This window comes from Ptychodera flava, unplaced genomic scaffold (assembly GCF_041260155.1).
Source record: "Ptychodera flava strain L36383 unplaced genomic scaffold, AS_Pfla_20210202 Scaffold_75__1_contigs__length_567515_pilon, whole genome shotgun sequence".
NCBI lineage: Eukaryota > Metazoa > Hemichordata > Enteropneusta > Ptychoderidae > Ptychodera > Ptychodera flava.
The window spans coordinates 253054-274773 of record NW_027248397.1 but is presented as its reverse complement, the minus strand read 5'-3'; the positions used below and the strand labels follow the sequence as shown (position 1 = coordinate 274773).

Here is a 21720-nt window from a genome sequence, read left to right as displayed (position 1 = left end):
AAACGGGCAATGTATTTACTATTTCAAACACGTAGATGAGTGTCCCGATATGTTTCGAGGTCGGTATTATCATCATTTTGCAAGTTTGCCTTTACTCCGATGAGCTCTAAATTCCACCAGTTTCGGATATCTTCGTCGGTGAGTGTTTCTATGTTCACGTTGTAAATATTTATGTTAGAGTCCAATTTCTCGCGCTTTCCAGTGGGACCGGACAGTAATATCCGAACTTAGATGATATTGCAGTTGGACCTGCCGCGCTCACGATATGGTTCAGCACAAAGTTCCAATATTGATGAGCTCTGATGAGTACATCAATTTCCATAGTTGTAATATTGGAAATTGGGTGGGCAAGCTTTAATCTCCGTAGATAGTCTGCGTTGAGTATTTCTGTTGAAAGGTTGTCAGATAGGTTGACAAAATCTCAACAATTATCAGGGCGTTGACAGTACTGGTATGCCCATTCTGTTCGTACAAAGTTACCATTGCATTTTCATGGAATGAATTTGTTTCGAATTGTCCCCAATGTTGACAGGCTCACGTTCTCATAAGCGTCCGATTTCAAGTTGAGTTTGTCAGCAGATCGCTGCGTGATAAGTTCTGTTGGACCCATCGTCGAACAGCACGGTAGCGTTGATAGGTTTCCGATCGCCCATCGACATGGGAATGACGGCTGTCTTGAGAATGTGGGGGAATATTCAGTGTAGTGATATTGGCCGCCGATCATTCCCAGTGACACTGAAGAAACTCACAGTTCTCGAAAACAAAAAACATTGGTTTATTACGTTTAAGCTCATGGTACAGAGCAGCACACCGCATCCATGTGCGTTGCCGTTGTAGGTTCCAAAAAGCATGATGGGAAATCTGGTAGTAATGAGAATTTAACCCCAGAATCACGACAAAATAACACGAATAAATTCAACTATGAAGCAACTGTTGCCGGAAACTTTGTAACAAATATGTCCATGTTAACACAGTCCGCGCAAATAAATCATAGTACATGCACAGTAATGAGTGTCCTGAAAATGTGCATTTCGGTCAAAGTTCAGCCATCGCCTGTACATAGATTCTCATAGCTGTGTCCAAGCTCTAGAAAAGTCTCTGTTGAGCGAAGTTTTTATGTCATGCGCAGTAAGTGTTCAAAGCATCAACTGTAGTATGTCATATTTTGCCAAATTTCCGGAATCAAAATAAACGCGGTAAACAACAATAAACAGAATTAAGTTTTGGTCTAAACAACAACAAATAACAATAATAAAGTCGGTAGGTTTTCCACACCCTCCCCCTATTAAAGTTACTTAAACTTTAATATAGAGGTTTCCTAATCGTCCTCATTCTCGTTAGCAATGACACCAACAAGGCGATCTACCACAGCAGTCTTTGCTCGCCGAGCAGGGCGTCTCAACTCTTGGTTGGTTTGAGATCTTTCCTCTTCATCAGCTGAAGTGCATGTCTGGTTAATCACAGGGTCAGCTTCTGGTTCAGCTATAGTGCCAACCCCTGTTGCGTCGTTAGTTCCGCTGACTTCCAGATCACACACCAACTGGAGTGGCCTCTCAACAACATAGCCACTGCCTGTCCGGATCTTGTATCCTCTTATCACTCCATCCTTACCCACTATGTTGTCTACAATCCGTCCTATCTTCCAATTTGCTCGATTCTTGGTCGTGTCCTTGAGTAGAACAATAGAGTTCTTTCTTGGTAACTCCTGATCCTTTGCTTCAATCCTCTTGCTGTAACGTTCCTGCAAGGCGTGAAGGTACTCATTCAACCAACGTTTGCGAACGGTTTCTCTGCAGGATCTTAAGTACTTCAGACGCTTGCTCATCACATCTCTCGAGTCATCCATGTCATCGATGCTCTCCTCCAGAAACTGCGCTGGTTGTCCACGCAACAGCAGGTTTGGGGTGATCACTACTTGCTCGAAGTCTTCTTCCATATAGCACAATGGTCTGTTGTTCATGAACGTCTCCACATCGAGCAGAACTTCCTCGAGCTCTTCAAATTTCAGTAGTGCTCTTCCTATAGCTTTCGACAGACTTCTCTTCATGATGCCGATGAGTCGTTCAAAGAATCCACCCCACCATGGAGAACGTGACATGTTGAACTTCCACTCTATGTTATGTGTTGTCAAATAGTTGAACAAATCTTCATCCTTTGCAACGTCGACAACCACCGTTTGGTCGCGATGAAGGTCTTGGCGTTGTCGCTCACCATGACACTTGGTGATCCTCTCCGTGCAACAAACTCCTTCAACTGTCGCTTGAATTCATTCACAGACAGGTCTCTGCAAAGCTTGAGATGCACAGCTCTAGTGCTGGCACACGTGAAGAGGGCAATGTAAGCCTTTCTGGTCTCATGCTTTTCTGATTTGTACATGAGTGGCCCTGCAAAGTCCACACCTGTCAAAATGGCTCAGTGAATTCCGTTCTGTAGGAGGGCAAGGCTGATGTAGCTAGAGCATCCAACACCTTTGCACGATACTTCGCACAGTAGCTGCATTCATGTCGTATAGATTTGACTATGGATCGTAGCTTTGGGATCCAGTATTTCTCTCTGACCTTACTCATTGTTGTTGCAACTCCCCTGTGCAATGTCTGAAGATGGCAGTGCTCAATGATACGTCTTGCCAGGGCAGATCTTCTTGGGATGAAGATAGGGTTGTAACCTGGAACTCTGCCATGGCACCTCAGTATTTCATCTTCATCTGCTGCTAATGTGACATCTGAAGTCATGTCGTTTGTTTGCTGTGTTATGTGGATCCATACCTTCTCTGATGCTGTGATCTCTGATTTAGTGAGTGGTCCCACTCGTCTCATCCCCTTACAGCCATCTATGAAACGCTTCATATATGACGTTATGCGTAGAAGCTTCCAGAATTTGAACTTGCTCAGAAGCTCTTGTGACCATGCTTTCGTCTCATTCTGAGTTGCATCTTCCAGTAGAAGCATCACTTCTCTTTTCTTCGTTGACTTTTTCTCTGACTTGGCTCCCTCTGACTCGGAAATCTCTGGTTGAACTGGTCTGTCACCTTCACTTGAGAGCCAGCTTGGCCCTTGAAACCACATCGTCCCGAGTCGACTTGGTGCTGACCCTCTAGTTCCAAGGTCGCTTGGATTTTCTGCTGTTGGCACATATCTCCACTTAGACTCTGTCAGCTCGCCAATCTTCTTGACCCGATTGCGCACAAATGTTGACCATTCTCCACGGTTAGACAGCCAGTATAAAACAGTGGTGCTGTCTACCCAACTGTGACAAGCTGTGATGGGGAAATTGGCCAAGGCTTTGCTGACGTTATTCTGTAGTTTGGCTAGGGTATGTGCAGCAATCAACTCCAACCTTGGAATGCTCATGTGTTTAGGAGCTATTCTTGCTTTAGCTGTGAGTAGATTCTGGCTGACCGGTGTTGAGTTCTCATACGCAACGATGTATATTGCAGCACAAACCGCAGTCTTGCTTGCGTCAGCAAATCCATGCATCTCATAATGTGTTGGGTTGTCAGTGAACACACAGCGTGGTACAGTTATGGTTGGTGTACGCTGCAAGCTGTTTATCCACATCTGCCATTTCCGTTGAATTTCATCTGGAATTTCCTCATCCCAATGTAGCTGAAGAAGGCACACTTCACTGAAGATCAACTTCGCAGTGATAGTAACTGGAGAACTCCATCCAAGTATGTCAAAGATGCTGTTGATATCAGCTAACATCTTCCTTTTAGTGATTGGTTCACTGCTCTTCTGGCATGATTCAAAACTGATCGTTAATGTGTCCCTCCTCCTTGTTCCATGGAATACCTAAAATCTTTGTTTCATTGCCAGATGTGTTGCAACAGACCTTGTTGTGTAAGTTTCCTCTTCCTTCTTGTCATTTGTTGTGTTAAGGTTGATTGAAACTGACAACCACCTCTGACAGTATTTTGGTTGACTCCGCCTTGAAAGTCGCAACATCATCTTCTTTGTTTCCACCTCCTTGAATATCGTCAACATATGTATCTTCCAGCAAGCTGTGTACTGTTGCTGGATATTCCTGTTCATAGTCCTCAATGTGCTTCTGCAGTGTTACACCGAGAATATATGGACTTGACGTCGCTCCAAAGATCACTCGTGTGAATCTGTACTCCGTCACCTCACGATCTTGTAGATTGTTATACCACAGAACTCGCAGTGCATCCCTGTCTTGTTCGTGCACTCTGATTTGCAGGAAAGCTTTCTGAATATCTCCTGTGATACAGAACTTTCGCATGCGATTTCTTGCAATGATGTCAAATAAGAGTGGTTGTAGTGGTGGCCCCGTCTCTAGGCAGTCGTTGAGTGAAGGGCTTCTCACGTTGGCTCTCGCTGAGCAGTCATACACTATTCTCATCTTTGTTGTTTCTGCTTTATCTCGGATGACGGCTTGATGTGGGACATAATGTACTGTCTCCCCCGTTTGATTGGCTGGTACAGGCTCAATCACTCCCATGTTGATTTGTTCTCTCATGATTTCATCGTACTCTTCTAATCTCCCGATTCTCTCTAGTCTCTTTGTTGTGCTGTATAGTCGAGCTGTGCACAAGCTCTTATTTGTAGGAAGTGGAACATGATCTTCCTTCCAGGGTAGTTTTGTTTCATAGTATCCACTCTCTGCCCTAGTCAACTGTTTCTTGAACTCTTCGTGAATTGCTGCACTTTCCTTTATATTTGCGTCTTTGATTCCAAGAACATCCAGTGAGCACAGCTTCTCAAATTCTTCTTGGCTGGATCTCAAAAAGAACTGTTTCTCTGTCTGACTCTCTCTCCCTGACTGCCGTCCAGAAATTGTCCAACCCAGCATCGTGAACTCTGCTCCTGGATCCTTATCTGGGTGGGTTCCAAGGACTAGAGGTTCTGTTGTGCGAATCCTCTGGTAGTCTGCGACTCCTAAAATAATGTGAACTGGCATTGAAACATTCGTTGTCTCTTCCTCGCTGAAATGTAATCGGCTGAGTCGTCTGTGTTGTTTCTTCAATGCAGGAATGCCTGGGTTAGGCAGGTAGGTTAATATATCTTTCTCAGCATTCACACACTCCAAATTGAATGAGAAACCATCAACTGCCAAGGACTGTAATGTGATACTGTACACCTCAACAATCTTCCTTACAGTGCCGTACATCTGTTCAATACAACGTTGTTCTGTCTTCGCTGGCTTCAAGTGCAATTTTGTGATCAAGTCTGAGCATATGTATGAACTCCCTGCACCTGTGTCAAACATGACTCGAACTTTCTCCTTCCCCACTTTGGCAATAACAGTGGCATGTAATGCTGAGGCATGATCCATCACTGAGCTCAATCCCTTTTCCACTTTGGTATTGTCCGACACATCACGTGTGATTTCCCTTTGTCACAAATTGATGTATGATGCTTTCCTTTACAGTTCTTGCATCCCCGGGATCTGCAGTTGACTGCAGATGACAACTGTACAGTTGAAACCAAATCCTGTTACTTACTCCTTTCTTCTCAGTATGCTTCCTTGGTGGCCACATCCAGTACTTTCATACAGCTATTACTCGAATGATCTTCTGAACTGCAATACATGCATTTAATCTTGCGACCTTGTTTAGACTCTCCATTACTGCCAAGAAGTAACTTTTCTTCTTTTTTCCTCCATGACGTGTGTCTTGCTGTATCATCTCTTCTCCCTGTGGTAACCCTGTCATCACTAACTCTCAGGGGATTTCTCTCGACATACTTTCGTAGATTTTCAACAAGCTGTTCCAAACCCCACTCTTCCCAATCATCGTCCTTTTGTACGAGAACTTCTCGCACTGGGCCAAGCTTGTCCATAAGAGTGTAGACTGAGCTTTGTGCAGTAGTCAGTTTCCCCATTGTTGTGAGAGTGCGAACTATCCTGGCAAGCCTGTTATAAAAGTCGTGAATGTCACGCAACTTGTGAATGTTGGTCACCACAGGTAGTTCCTCAAGTTCCTTTATCAAGGCTTTGTGCACCTTAATGTCCTTCCCATACGTCTCGACTAGTATTCTTTTGGCTTCCTGATATCCCTGTGAGGTATGCGGTAACCCCAGGATATCCTCCTTTGGTTTGTCTTTCACTAGCTCTAGTAAGTAATTAAAATTACTGATTTCTGCAAGATTAGAACCATCCACCTCTATGGTAAACTGATTCCAAAAGCGTAACCAGTCCTTGTAGTCACCAGAGAATGGTGTGATTGTATATTTCTGAAGCTTCACTGCTTGTGTTGAGGGCGCTGTTGAAGATGCATGCTCCCCCTGTGGTCAACTCGTTCAGCACGGCTGGCTTCGATCTGTCTCTCGAAACCTAGTTTCTGTCTATACCACTCTTCCTCTCGTTTTTGTTGGCGTGCAGTTGCCATCTCAATTTCCATTTGTTGTTGAACTCTGTATTTTGATTGTTGCTCATTTACCACGTGCTGGATATGTAGCTCTTTTTCAAGCTTGAGTTGTACGTCTCTTTCCACAGCTTCGTCTAGCTGTTTTCTGATACGCTGCCGAGCCTCCCTAAATGCCTGGATTGACACTTTCTGTGTTGATGTCCACTCCTTCACATGTTCTAAGTCTGATTCTGCTTCCAACAGATATTCGGCCGTCTCGTCTTTCAATTTGTCTAATCGCTTGATCAACTCTCCTATTTGTTCATATGCCGTGGTAATATCTACCGTGTCCTCACTGTTGGATAGCTCTGCAATTTCATCAAGTTTGATTTCGGCAATTGCCAGCTGTCGTTTGAATCTCTCCTCGGTAAATGCCATGTTTTGTACACGCTTGTAAGCACTGCGATCAACAGTTATTCGACTGCAAAAACCTCGTTGCAACTGCGTCAGTTCTGCTTTCCCACGGTAACTTTCATCTAATTTGATTGATGATGCAATGCTGTGTACAACACTTAGTCCTATATGATGTACTCACGCTCTTTCCAGTATCTTTCTCCCGTCGTGGTCGCCACCGTTCAGTGTGGGGAATATTCAGTGTAGTGATATTGGCCGCCGATCATTCCCAGTGACACTGAAGGAACTCACAGTTCTCGATGAACAAAAAACATTGGTTTATTACGTTTAAGCTCATGGTACAGAGCAGCACACCGCATCCATGTGCGTTGCCATTGTAGGTTCAAAAAGCATGATGGGAAATCTGGTAGTAATGAGAATTTAACCCCAGAATCACGACAAAATAACATGAATAAATTCAACTATGAAGCAACTGTTGCTCAAAACTTTGTAACAAATATGTCAATGTTAACACAGTCCGCGCAAATAAATCATAGTACATGCACCGTGATGAGTGTACTGAAAATGTGCATTTCGGTCAAAGTTCAGCCATCGCCTGTACGTAGATTCTCATAACTGTGTCCAAGCTCTAGAAAAGTCTCTGTTGAGCGAAGTTTTTATGTCATGCGCAGTAAGTGTTCAAAGCATCAACTGTAGTATGTCATATTTTGCCAAATTTCCGGAATCAAAATAAACGCGGTAAACAACAATAAACAGAATTAAGTTTTGGTCTAAACAACAACAAATAACAATAATAAAGTCGGTAGGTTTTCCACAAGAAGAACCAATCCGTTGGGTGTAGTCAAAGATTCGTATTTCTGAGTTAGTTGAGTGTTCAATGCTGTGAGTACCCTGTTGGCTTCATTTTTGTTCGTAGCTGCAGTGAATGTTGATTTGAGTTGTTCTGCACGGTTGAACAGCTTCGTCATTTGGGCACGTTGTTCCCTACGCTTTAGTTTCAACTTGGCCAATTTCGTTGCCAGTTGGTCGGCTTGAACTGGTTGCTGCTCCTCGTCAGACATCCTTATCCTTGTCTCGGCACCAAAAAATGTCGTGAAGGGCTTTTATGGTCAAGGTTCTTGGCTGACTTTTACAAAGAACTGCGAACGACACCAGTTCTTGCTATGAACACACAAGTTTTATTACTGAACGCACCGTGAGATAAAAAAGGCGCCAACCGGAACACAACTGTAGTAATTACATATAAGGAGCGAAAGCGCATGCGACGAATGTAATAGAACACCAACAGATAATGTTTTTGGCGGGCTATTATAGTCCACAGTCATTGGATGGAAGTTACCGAAGCGTCTGATTGGTAGAAGGATAACACATAGGCTCTGCTTAGTCCAATTAATAGTGTTCAAATGATGCGTCATTTGTTCTTTGACAGGCAGTATGCAGTCCCAAAGCTCAAAATCTGTGTTCTCGGCCTTCTACAATACAATTATATTCATAACCTTTCACTTTTTATGTTTCTACACCCATATGCTCATAGTGGTGAAAATTCGATAATTCAAATTGATGTAGCGACTAAATGATATAAGAATTACATTTCCGATAATCATCTGCTCACGGTGTACTGATAGTTGTACGATCATTCGTGACACATATGATTCATTAACGTAACAAATGATGATTCCAACAAACATGTTAGAGTACAGTTCATAATTTTGTCTTAGCACGGTCTAAAATCGTGGATCGAGTCTATTTGTTTTCACGAACAAGTATGTATGGATAATGACTTGACAACGTCACTGTTGAGAGTATCACTATACAGTATCACGTGAATATGCATGGAACCGGTCGTTTGCTCTATAATTTACGATTCCATATTTATAACATAAATTTTTGAATAGTTTCATTTTACCTTGATTCTAATGTAACAGTATTTTGTATTTATTAAGAAATAAAAATAAGAATGGTAAAATATACTCAATGTTGACTCAGACGAGGACAAATATCGTAAACATTGATAAGCCCTCATTCAAAAAATGGTGGGGGGGGGGGGGCTGGAGGAATTCAGAGCGATGGGATTTGAAAATTGTAGGGGTAGTCGAGGGCAGGGACTTGAAAGTTTCGCTCTGTCTACTGGGCGGGATGTAAAAATATTTTGGCCTTAACATTTTTATGTCGTCCATTCGTTCTAATGTTAGTAATAACTAAACAAAATCTAGAAGCGTTTTGTCGCATTTTATGACTCTAATCGAAAAAATCTAAAAATATATGAATGCACGTGAATTTTTGTAAAAACAACAGGTTGGCCTTGCAATGGGGCAGGAGCTGCAACTGTTGATAATTTTTTTTTTTCAATATTTCTCTGCAATGATTCAAACAGTTTCTTGGTGTCTCTCTACACCATGCCGAAAAACACAATACTCAGTTTGTCAACAAAGCCCGTTTGTCTAAATTTTGGCGATTATTTAATTAGATTTGGAGACTGAAATTTATTTGTCAATGATACAAATGCACTGTACACGTAGGCTGTGTTGGCAAGCTGAATACTGGACAGCTAAACATGCTACACAGGGAGCAAAACAAGAGCACAATTGTATAAACTGAACAAAAATATTGTCAAAATACAGTTACTGCCCTGCTCTTGCATACTGGCAGTGATAGTGATAGCTCTGACTCTGATGTAGTTTAAAAATTTATATTTTTACAATAATCCAAACGGGATTCGAACCCCCACACACTCACGGCAACATACTGAGCTATCAGGCATAGGACACTCAATTGACAGTGAAAAATATATGTACACAAGATCCGGCCAGAGCGCAACACATGGAAAACTAGGGGACTAACAGTTACTATGGACTTTTGAAATATGGCATATGAGAAACATAAAAAAAATTAGAGAAAAAAGGGGTCGCCATGCTTGATCTTATACAAATGTACGATGAAAGGTCACAGTTTTTCTAAAATTACTTAAAATCAATATATAAAACCATTCAAGTTCATGCAGTGAATGAATTTTGCACATCTTGTCGTACAATAACACAAAAGTAAAACTTTTGAATAGTAAAGACTCTAATTTAAATGAAGTGTGTGACTAAATAGAGTCATTTATTTTTACCAAATTTGACACTATCACACCCGAAATTTCTGAGATTAAACATTAATTTGATGAAATATTTTAGCCTTCAAATACTGTCAATTTTGTAAAACATTTATAAGTAGCATTTAAGTTGTATATGTCTTGTACTGTTGAAAAAAAATCAGTAGGTCACTGTGCTCAGTTTTACACAATTTGGTAAAATGTAGCCACGAATACACGATTTTCATACCATGATTGTCATTCTTTGTTCTTTTCATGCCATTGACCTGAACTGACCAGAGTTTGATAAACTCAAGTCAGTTAGACTGATATATCCAAAACGTCCACTGATGCATTTAAAAATGAATCGATTAAAGAACTTGCCCTAGGTATATGGCTCTACAACCTGCTGATAAGACGTAGTGTTGAACGTCTCCGTGCAGAACTACGTAATACACTTTTATTTTTATTTCATGTGCATTCCTAATAAATTTACAGGTATTCTATAGGATGACGTCAAACAGAGAAAAATTTCATCAGTTTATATATTACGGTAACAGTATTCTTCATAGGTATCTCCGATATTACGTCAGAGTTTAGATGGCAAACGTTTTTGTTACTTCATGCTGAGCACTGTCGAAATCAATATCAATTTCTTTTTGGGGAAGTAACATTTCATTCTCTAGACTGTTATAGAACGCGGAAAAATAATTGAAACAGAGAAATATTTGAGGAAATTTCATATTTGCTTTAATGGGACCTACTTGCAACAGCTCGAAATGTTATTGTCATGTAACGTACAAGTAGAATGTAACTGTACGGAGCAATTTACAGAAATAAAGCTATTATGTAGTTGATATTTATGTCATAGCTGTCTGTGGTAAGCACACTATGCATCATGCTTCACATCCTAGTACGAAGCGCTGTTTCACAGGCGTTTTCGCATGATGTTTCAACTTGACAACGCCCTCAGGTGGTAATAAGAATACCATATTATAAAAGTGTACAGAATCAAATGAATGAGATCTTCAGAGCATCACATACTAAAAAACACAATTTGAATAAATGGGAAAAGAAATTAGTCTCTGAGAGAGAGGACGTTACTTAGCTTAGGTTGTAACTCTCGTGGTATTTTGTAAATAAAGTCACTAAGGTAAATTCTACCGGCGTGTTCGTTTTCAATTACGTTCACGCGGTACATCTGATGTCTGGTGAGGACTGAACTGTAGACGGATACCGATCGCAACAATCAGGTTTGAGTAATTCCCAAGTAAACACTCACGCGAAGAGTTGTGGCATGACGTCACCAGTTCATAATTACATTACATTAATAGTTATTTTGACATGCGTCAGAAACAAGTAATGGGTGGATATGACGGGAATTAAAAAAAATATCAGAATGGCTAGGTGGAAGTTCAATAAGTTGCGCAGTAGGATGTAAAAATTCCTCTGATATAACACATTTCCTGTAACAATCTCTGTAATCAATGTTTTTATCGTATGCCCATATCAATATCACCCATATCACTCAATCCTGGTTAAGATTACCGCCGAATTTAAGCCATGATATTTTAAACATTCCGAGATATGTATAACAAACTTTATCAATTTTGGAGTGTTCCCGAACTACATTAGCACGTTGGTTTTTAAAAAAAGTTTAAAAAACAATTGCCGGTCTCCGTCTACGATGCGTCTTTGCCGCCAAAAAATTTTGACAGGCTTAGCGACCAAAAAGAATTACAGGGGCGATGTTATTGTGAGGGTCACGATTTGTGAGTCACCTTTTTGCGCAACTATAAAGGGCAAGATGTGATCTATATTACATAACAATATACACTGCAGTCTATCAGGCAAACTATTAACACTTCCTCCGAAAAACACGTTACTATTTTATATTAAGCTTATATATCTTTGATAAAACTTAAAAATGTCATTTTCTTAAAGCCTTAAAGTCGGCGGTAATTTATACATGTGTGTACAAGACCAAAGGTCAACACATTTCTCGGCGTATGATAATCTTTATTTGATTATTGATGGATTGCATACAGTGTATTCAAGGACGAGTTTAAATTGCGTCGTCATTGATGGACCATGCAATGCGCATTGTTTTGTTCTGTTCGTTTTTTGTTAGTAAATGACTACTATGAGTCAACTGCTGACGTTTCTAGTTTTTATTTGTTATATTATTTGTCACCTTCAGTATCAGAGTGCAAGCTGTGCGTTTTGCTAATTTACCATCACAATAAAAGCATACTCCGTGATTATTGTGACTTTTTTATTTCAATAATGTTGTCAGACTTTTTCGGTGTATGCCTCATACCATGCCGACAAGATTTAGTTCTTATGGTGAATAGCAATTTTAACATTATACATTTTTGTAGAACAAATCCACAGCATTGCATGCGGCTTCTGGACAAGGTCATGCAGACGTCGCTGAATTGCTGATAAAACATCGTGCAGATGTCAATGCCAGGAATCGGGTAAGTAAATGCGATTCGGTACTCGATGTGGATATCTGAATCGTAATACTTCAACAATTCCACATATCGCAACCACCCCATTAAAAAACAGAGACAGCAAACCCCACTCTTTATCAGCACTCAAGCCCTTCCTGTGTATACTCCAAGCATTACAGCTCAGGTGAAGCAAATACTGACTTCCTGATAAGACTGAGAATTTAATGTCCTCATCACATAAGTAAGCGAATCAAGTATGCAAATCTGTTTTAGGCCTGGGAATTCTTCTTTCATATTTTGAAGGAAAATTTAATTATCAGTTTATTCTGGAGAAAATAATAAAATATCCAATCCACACAACAAATTGATTTCCCAGTTAAGTAGTAAGTACAAAATCCATACAATAGCCAGTTTGATTACATGTTTTAAGTGGTCTGTTGTATCAGTGTGCCCTCTAACTACCATGATTGCAAAAACTTTCGAAAATTTGCCCCTTTTCTTGAATTACAATTTATAATTTCCAATGACTGACCATTCTCTTGTGTGTCTCAGAGAATATTTATAAGTCATAACTCAAAAATAGGCATTCACAATATTTAGTTTTGGAGACGATTTAATTTGCACCCTTTCTAGCGAGAGACATTCTCTGAGAAGTAGACACTCTGATGTATTTACTTCATTTACTTCCAAATAAAACACAAAAATATTCCTGCCCATGAATATTTTGCAGTGGTACTCAGTCTCAGCAGCTGCAAAATCAGTGTTGATCCATGGCTGAATGTGTACATGGATTATGTAACCTTTGATTGTATTGTTTGTGTATTGCATTAACTTCCAACCCCAGTAAACCCGATTTAGAAGGCCTAACACGGGTGTAAGTTTTAATGGGGTGGTCGCGTCATGATCTATCTCTCTCGCACTTTAATGTTACAGTAACTAAATCAAATAATGCTGTGACATTTTATGGTGTCCTGATCACACAATGCCATTGCAATACTTCAGAATGTAGCATAACAAATTATAGCATAACAAATTATGCTAAGATGGCCGCGATCTGTTCGCAGAGAGGGTGGCCCACCACTCATATGGCGTTCAACTTTATTCAAATAATTTTGCACGAAGACCGGTAACAGTGTATCATTATTTCAAATTGTATTTGTTCTAGTTGTTGTTTAGCGATATATTCCACAACAATAGCGTTCGCCTCCAAAAATATAACGGCAGAGAGACAGATATACATACAGACAGAGACAGAGAGAGACAGAGAGATGTGTGTCTTTGAAAAATCTTTTATTCAAATTTGGAATGTTTGAAAGCGGATTATTTAATACCTATGACGTGCTCTTTAGACAGACCTACTAAACAAAATGTGGTTTTGAAAAATTCACAAAAAATCTATTGTTTACCAAAGTTTGAGAAAATTGTGACTCTAGTCCAAACTATCAATAATTAATAAATTACCCTCTCCCATTGCTAAAAGTTACGGCATATTTGTCGCAATTTAAAAAATAATATAGTGACTTTTTAGCTCAATTTTAATGTAAGTAAAATCTTCAAAGTAGCTTATATTTATAATCTGTTTGTTCTTTTACAGTGTAAAAGTGAAAATGCAATCATGATATAAATAGGAAAATGATGACCTGTTGAATTGATTTTTAGTGATTTTGTGAATCACCGTAAATTTTTAATGTCATTTTGTAAAAAAAAAAAAACCAAAAAACAAGCGCGCTGACCCTATCTTTTTTTTCCCAAGTTTTGGACTACTCTCATATGTAGGTATTCAAAAAAAAAAAAAAAAAAAACATTTGAAAAAATTGCATTACTTTCCCCTTTTTCCGATAGTACTCCTTAATTTAAAATCACAATGAAAGCATACTCCTTGATTACTGTGACTTTTTTGGATTTCAATAATATTGTCAGACTTTTTCGGTATATGCCTCATACCATGCCGACAGGATTTAGTTCTTATTGGTGAATAGCAATTCTAACATTGTTTAAATTTTTGTAGGACAAATCCACAGCATTGCATGAAGCTTCTGGAGATGGTCATGCAGACGTCGCTGAATTGCTGATTAAACATGGTGTAGATGTCAATGCTAAGGATCAGGTAAGTAAATGTGACTCGGTACTCGATATGGATATCGGAATCGTAAGACTTCAACAATTCCGTCTATCTCTCTCCCACTTTAACATTGCAGTCACTAATCAAATAATGCTATGAAATTTTATGGTGTCCTGGTCTGCCTGGTCATACAATGCCACTGCAATACTTCAGAATGTAGCAGAACAAATTATGCTAAGATGGCCGCGATCTGTTCGCAGAGAGGGTGGCCCATCACTCATATGGCGTTCGACTTTATTCAAATAATTTTGCACGAAGATAATAGTGTATCATTATTTCAAAATTATATTTGTTTTGATTGTTTGTTTAGCGATATATTCCACAATAGCGTCCGCCTCCAAAAAATAGAACGGCAGAGAGACAGATATACAGACAGACAGACAGAGAGAGAGACAGAGAGATTTGTGTCTTTGAAAAATCTTTTATTCAAATTTGAATGTTTGAAAGCGGATTATTTAATACCCATGACGTGCTCTTTAGACAGACCTACTAAACAAAATGTGGTTTTGAAAAATTCACAAAAAAAACCCAATTGTTTAGCAAAGTTTTATAAATTGACTCTAGTCCAAACTGTCACTAATTAATAAATTACCCTCTCAAATTGCTAAATTTTTGGGCATATTTGTCGCAATTTAAAAAATAAATATAGTTACTTTTTAGCTGAATTTTAATGTAAGTAAAATCTTCAAAGTAGCTTTAATTTATAATCTGTTTGTTCTTTACAGTGTAAAAGTGAAAAATGCAATCATGATATAAATAGGAAAATGATGACCTGTCGAATTGATTTTCAGTGATTTTGTGAAAACCGTGAATTTTTAATGTTATTTTGTAAAAAAAAAACAAGCGCCGTGACCCCATCTTTCTTCCCAAGTTTTGGACTACTCTCATATGTAGGTATTCAAAAAAAAACACAAAAAAAAACACACATTTGAAAAAATTGCAATACTTTCCCATTTTTCCGATCGTACATCCTTCATTTCCCATCACAATGAAAGCATACTCCTTGATTACTGTGACTTTTTGGATTTCAATTATATTGTCAGACTTTTTCGGTCTATGCCTCATACCATGCCAATAGAATTTAGTTCTTATTGGTGAATAGCAAATTTAATATTGTTTACAGTTTTGTAGATAGAATTCACAGCATTGCATTGGGCTTCTATAAAAGGTCATGCAGACGTCGCTGAATTGCTGATTAAACATGGTGCAGATGGTAATGCTAAGGATTATGTAAGTAAATGTGACTCGGTACTCGATGTGGATATCGGAATCGTAAGACTTCAACAATTCCATCTATCTCTCTCCGAATTTAACATTACAGTCACTAAATCAAATAATGCTATGACATTTTATGGTGTGCTGATCATACAATGCTACTGCAATACTTCAGAATGTAGCAGAACAAATTATGCTAAGATGGCCGCAATCTGTTCGCAGAGAGGGTGGCCCACCACTCATATGGCGTTCGACTTTATTCAAATGATTTTGCATGAAGACCGGTAACAGTGTATCATTATTTCAAAATTGTATTTGTTCTGGTTGTTTGTTTAGCGATATACGGCAGAGAGACAGATATACAGACAGAGAAAGATAGAGAGAGACAGAGAGATGTATGTCTTTGAAAAATATATTATTCAAGTTTGGAATGTTTTAAAGCGGATTATTTAATACCCATGACGTGCTCTTCAGACAGACCTACTAAAAAAATGTGGTTTTTGAAAAATTCACAAAAAAGTTGTTGTTTAGCAAAGTTTTATAAATTGACTCTAGTCCAAACTATCACTAATTAATAAATTACCCTCTCAAATTGCTAAAATTGTGGGCATATTTGTCGCAATTTAAAAATAAATATAGTGACTTTTTCGCTGAATTTTAATGTAAGTAAAATCTTCAAAGTAGCTTAAATTTATAATCTGTTTGTTCTTTTACAGTGTAAAAGTGAAAAATGCAATCATGATATAAATAGGAAAATGATGACCTGTTGAATTGATTTTCAGTGATTTTGTGAAAAACCGTGAATTTTTAATGTTATTTTGTAAAAAAAAAAACAAGCGCCGTGACCCCATCTTTTTCCCAAGTTTTAGACTACTCTCATATATAGGTATTCAAATAAAAAGCATTTGAAAAAATTGACATTACTTTTCTCTTTTTTCGATCGTACATCCTTAATTTAAAATCACAATGAAAGCATACTCCTTGATTACTGTGACTTTTTTGGATTTCAATAATATTGTCAGACTTTTTTCGGTATATGCCTCCTACCATGCCGACAGGACTTAGTTCTTATTGGTGAATAGCAATTCTAACATTGTTTACATTTTTATAGTACGAATCCACAGCATTGCATGCGGCTTCTGACAAGGTCATGCAGAGACGTCGCTGAATTGCTGATTAAACATGGTGCAGATGTCAATGCTAAGGAGCGGGTAAGTAAATCTGACTTGGTACTCGATGTGGATATCGGAATCGTAATACTTCAACAATTCCATCTATCTCTCTCCCACTTTAACATTGCAGTCACTAAATCAAATAATGCTATGACATTTCATTGTATCCTGGTCATACAATGCCACTGCAATACTTCAAAATGTAGCGGAACAAATTATGCTAAGATGGCCGCGATCTGTTCGCAGAGAGGTGGCCCATCACTCATATGGCGTTCGACTTTATTCAAATAATTTTGCACGAAGACCGGTGACAGTATATCATTCTTTCAAAGTTTTATTTGTTCTGGTTGTTTGTTTAGCGATATATTCCACAAGAAAAGCGTTCGCCTCCAAAAATATAACGGCAGAGAGAAATATATACAGACAGACAGTGAGAGAGAGAGACAGAAAAATGTGTGTCTTTGAAAAATCTTTTATTCAAATTTGGAATGTTTGAAAGCGGATTATTTAATACCTATGACGTGCTCTTTAGACAGACCTACTAAACAAAATGTGGTTTTGAAAAATTCACAAAAAAACCCCCAATTGTTTAGCAAAGTTTGAGAAAATTGACTCTAGTCCAAACTATAAATAATTAATAAAATACCCTCTCCCATTTCTAAAATTTTGGGCATATTTGTCGCTATTTAAAAAATAAATATAGTGACTTTTTAGCTCAATTTTAATGTAAGTAAAATCTTCAAAGTAGCTGAAATTTATAGTCTGTTTGTTCTTTTACAGTGTAAAAGTGTAAAACGCAATAATGATATAAATAGGAAAATGATGACCTGTTTAATTGATTTTTAGTGATTCTGTGAAAAACCGTGAATTTTTAAAGTCATTTTATAAGAAAAAAAGCGCGGTGTTTAGTGATTTTGTGAAAAACCGTGATTTTTTAATGTTAATTTGTAAAAACAAACAAGCGCGCTGACCCCATTTTTTCCCAAGTTTTGGACTACTCTCATATGTAGGTATTCAAAAAAAAACCATTTGAAAAAATTGACATTACTATTCCCTTTTTGCAATCGTACATCATTAATTTCCCATCACAATGAAAACATATTCCTTGATTACTGTGACTTTTTTGATTTCAATAATATTGTCAGACTTTTTCGGTATATGCCTCATACCATGCCGACAGGATTTAGTTCTTATTGCAGAATAGCAATCTTAACATTGTTTACATTTTTGTAGCGCAATTCCACAGCATTGCATGCGGCTTCTGAAAAAGGTCATGCAGATGTCGCTGAATTGCTGATTAAGCATGGTGCAGATGTCAATGCAAAGGAGCATGTAAGTACTTGTGACCGGGTACTCTATATGGTTATCGGATTCGTAATACTTCAACAATTCCATCTATCTCTCTCCCACTTTAACGTTAGAGTCACTAAATCAAAAAATGCTATGCCATTTTATGGCGTCCTGGTCATACTATGCCACTGCAATACTTCAAAATATAGCAGAACAAATTATGCTAAGATGGCCGCAATCTGTTCGCAGAGAGGGTGGCCCACCACTCATATGGCGTTCGACTTTATTCAAATAATTTTGCACGAAGACCGGTAACAGTGTATCATTATTTCAAAATTGTATTTGTTCTGGTTGTTTGTTTAGCGATATATTCAACAACAATAGCGTTTGCCTCGAAAAAATATAATGGCAGAGAGACAGATATACAAACAGACAGAGAAGAAGAGAGAAAGACAGATGTGTGTCTTTGAACATTCTTAATTGAAATTTGGAATGTTTGAGAGCGGATTATTTAATACCTATGACGTGCTCTTTAGACAGACCTACTAAACAAAATGTGGTTTTGAAAAATTCACATAAGAAACTATTGTTTTCCAAAGTTCGAGAAAATTGACTCTAGTCCAAACTATCAATAATTAATAAATTACACTCTCCCATTGCTAAAATTTTGGGCATATTTGTCGCAATTTGAAAAATAAATAAAGTGACTTTTTAGCTCAATTTTAATGTAAGTAAAATTTTTAAAGTAGCTTAAATTTATAATCTGTTTGTTCTTTTACAGTAAAAAAGTGAAAATGCACTCATGATATAAAAAGGAAAATAATGACCTGTTTAACTGATTTTCAGTGATTTTGTGAAAACCGTGAATTTTTAATGTCACTTTGTAAAAAAACAAGCGCCGTGACCCAATCTTTTTTCGTAAGTTTTGGACTACTCTCATATGTAGGTATTCCAAAAAACCCATTTGAAAAATTGACATTACTTTTCTCTTTTTTCGATCGTACATCCTTAATTTCCCATCACAATGAAAGCATACTCCTTGATTACTGTGACTTTTTTGATTTCAATAACATAATCAGACTTTTTTTGGTATATGCCTTATACCATGCCGACAAGATTTAGTTCTTATTGGTGAATAGCAATTTTAACATTGTTCACATTTTTGTAGAACGGATACACAGCATTGCATGCGGCTTCTGGACAAGGTCATGCAGACGTCGCTGAATTGCTGATTAAACATGTTGCAGTTGTCAATGCTAAGGAGCGGGTAAGTAAATCTGACTTGGTACTCGATGTGGATATCGGAATCGTAATACTTCAACAACTTCATCTATCTCTCTCCCACTTTAACGTTACAGTCACTAAATTGTATAATGCAATACCATTTTATGCTGTCCTGGTCATACAATCCCATTGCAATTCTTCAATATGTAGCAGAACAAATTATGCTAAGATGGCCGCGATCTGTTCGCAGAGAGGGTGGCCCATCACTCATATGGCGTTCGACTTTATTCAAATAATTTTGCACGAAGACCGGTGACAGTATATCATTCTTTCAAAGTTTTATTTGTTCTGGTTGTTTGTTTAGCGATATATTCCACAAGAATAGCGTTCGCCTCCAAAAATATAACGGCAGAGAGAAATATATACAGACAGACAGAGACAGAGAGAGACAGAGAAATGGGTGTCTTTAAAAAATCTTTTATTCAAATTTGGAATGTTTGAAAGCGGATTATTAATACCTATGACGTGCTCTTTAGACAAGCCTACTAGACAAAATGTGGTTTTGAAAAATTCACAAAAAAGCTATTGTTTAGCAAAGTTTGAGAAAATTGACTCTATTCCAAACTATAAATAATTAATAAATTACCCTCTCCCATTGCTAAAATTTACGGCATATTTGTCGCAATTTAAAAAATAAATATAGTGACTTTTTAGCTCAATTTTAATATAAGTAAAATCTTCAAAGTAGCTTAAATTATAAACTGTTTGTTCTTTTACAGTGTAAAGTGAAAAATGCAATCATGATATAAATAGGAAAATGATGACCTGTTTAATTGATTTTTAGTGATTTTGTGAAAAACCGTGAATTTTTAATGTCATTTTGTTAAAAAAACAAGCGCGGTGACCCAATCTTTTTTCGCAAGTTTGGACTACTCTCATATGTAGGTATTCAAAAAACCCATTTGAAAAAATTGACATTACTTTTCTCTTTTTTCGATCGTACAACCTTAAATTCCCATCACAATGAATTCATACTCCTTGATTACTGTACTTTTTTGATTTCAATAACATTGTCAGTTTTTTTAGGTATATGCCTCATACCATGCCGACAGGATTTAGTTCTTATTGGTGAATAGCAATTTTAACATTGTTCACATTTTTGTAGAACGAATCCACAGCATTGCATGCGGCTTCTGGACAAGGTCATGCAGACGTCGCTGAATTGCTGATTAAACATGGTGCAGATGTCAATGCTAAGGAGCGGGTAAGTAAATCTGACTTGGTACTCGATGTGGATATCGGAATCGTAATACTTCAACAACTTCATCTATCTCTCTCCCACTTTAACGTTACAGTCACTAAATTGTATAATGCAATACCATTTTATGCTGTCCTGGTCATACAATCCCATTGCAATTCTTCAATATGTAGCAGAACAAATTATGCTAAGATGGCCGCGATCTGTTCGCAGAGAGGGTGGCCCATCACTCATATGGCGTTCGACTTTATTCAAATAATTTTGCACGAAGACCGGTGACAGTATATCATTCTTTCAAAGTTTTATTTGTTCTGGTTGTTTGTTTAGCGATATATTCCACAAGAATAGCGTTCGCCTCCAAAAAATATAACGGCAGAGAGAAATATATACAGACAGACAGAGACAGAGAGAGACAGAGAAATGGGTGTCTTTAAAAAATCTTTTATTCAAATTTGGAATGTTTGAAAGCGGATTATTTAATACCTATGACGTGCTCTTTAGACAAGCCTACTAGACAAAATGTGGTTTTGAAAAATCACAAAAAAGCTATTGTTTAGCAAAGTTTGAGAAATTGACTCTATTCCAAACTATAAATAATTAATAAATTACCCTCTCCCATTGCTAAAATTTACGGCATATTTGTCGCAATTTAAAAAATAAATATAGTGACTTTTTAGCTCAATTTTAATATAAGTAAAATCTTCAAAGTAGCTTAAATTTATAAACTGTTTGTTCTTTTACAGTGTAAAGTGAAAAATGCAATCATGATATAAATAGGAAAATGATGACCTGTTTAATTGATTTTTAGTGATTTTGTGAAAAACCGTGAATTTTTAATGTCATTTTGTTAAAAAAACAAGCGCGGTGACCCAATCTTTTTTCGCAAGTTTTGGACTACTCTCATATGTAGGTATTCAAAAAAACCCATTTGAAAAAATTGACATTACTTTTCTCTTTTTTCGATCGTACAACCTTAAATTCCCATCACAATGAATTCATACTCCTTGATTACTGTGACTTTTTTGATTTCAATAACATTGTCAGTTTTTTAGGTATATGCCTCATACCATGCCGACAGGATTTAGTTCTTATTGGTGAATAGCAATTTTAACATTGTTCACATTTTTGTAGAACGAATCCACAGCATTGCATGCGGCTTCTGGACAAGGTCATGCAGACGTCGCTGAATTGC

General features: G+C 37.7%; 1 protein-coding gene and 1 long non-coding RNA gene across 2 annotated transcripts in view; both read left to right on the top strand.

Moving 5' to 3' along the window:
- LOC139128871 (GA-binding protein subunit beta-1-like) overlaps window positions 1–14479 on the top strand; it is a 39688-nt gene extending 25209 nt beyond the window's left edge. The window contains exons 3-4 of the mRNA XM_070694573.1: window positions 12173–12271; window positions 14256–14479. Coding sequence (XP_070550674.1) covers window positions 12173–12271; window positions 14256–14468 — 312 coding nt within the window. The 3' untranslated portion in view covers window positions 14469–14479. The remainder of the gene's footprint in view (window positions 1–12172; window positions 12272–14255) is intronic.
- A 3517-nt stretch (window positions 14480–17996) lies between these two features.
- Window positions 17997–20528, top strand: LOC139128870 (uncharacterized). Its single transcript, XR_011551435.1, has 3 exons — window positions 17997–18088; window positions 19215–19313; window positions 20436–20528. It is a non-coding gene; the product is annotated as an uncharacterized lncRNA (long non-coding RNA).
- The last annotated feature ends 1192 nt before the right edge of the window (window positions 20529–21720 follow it).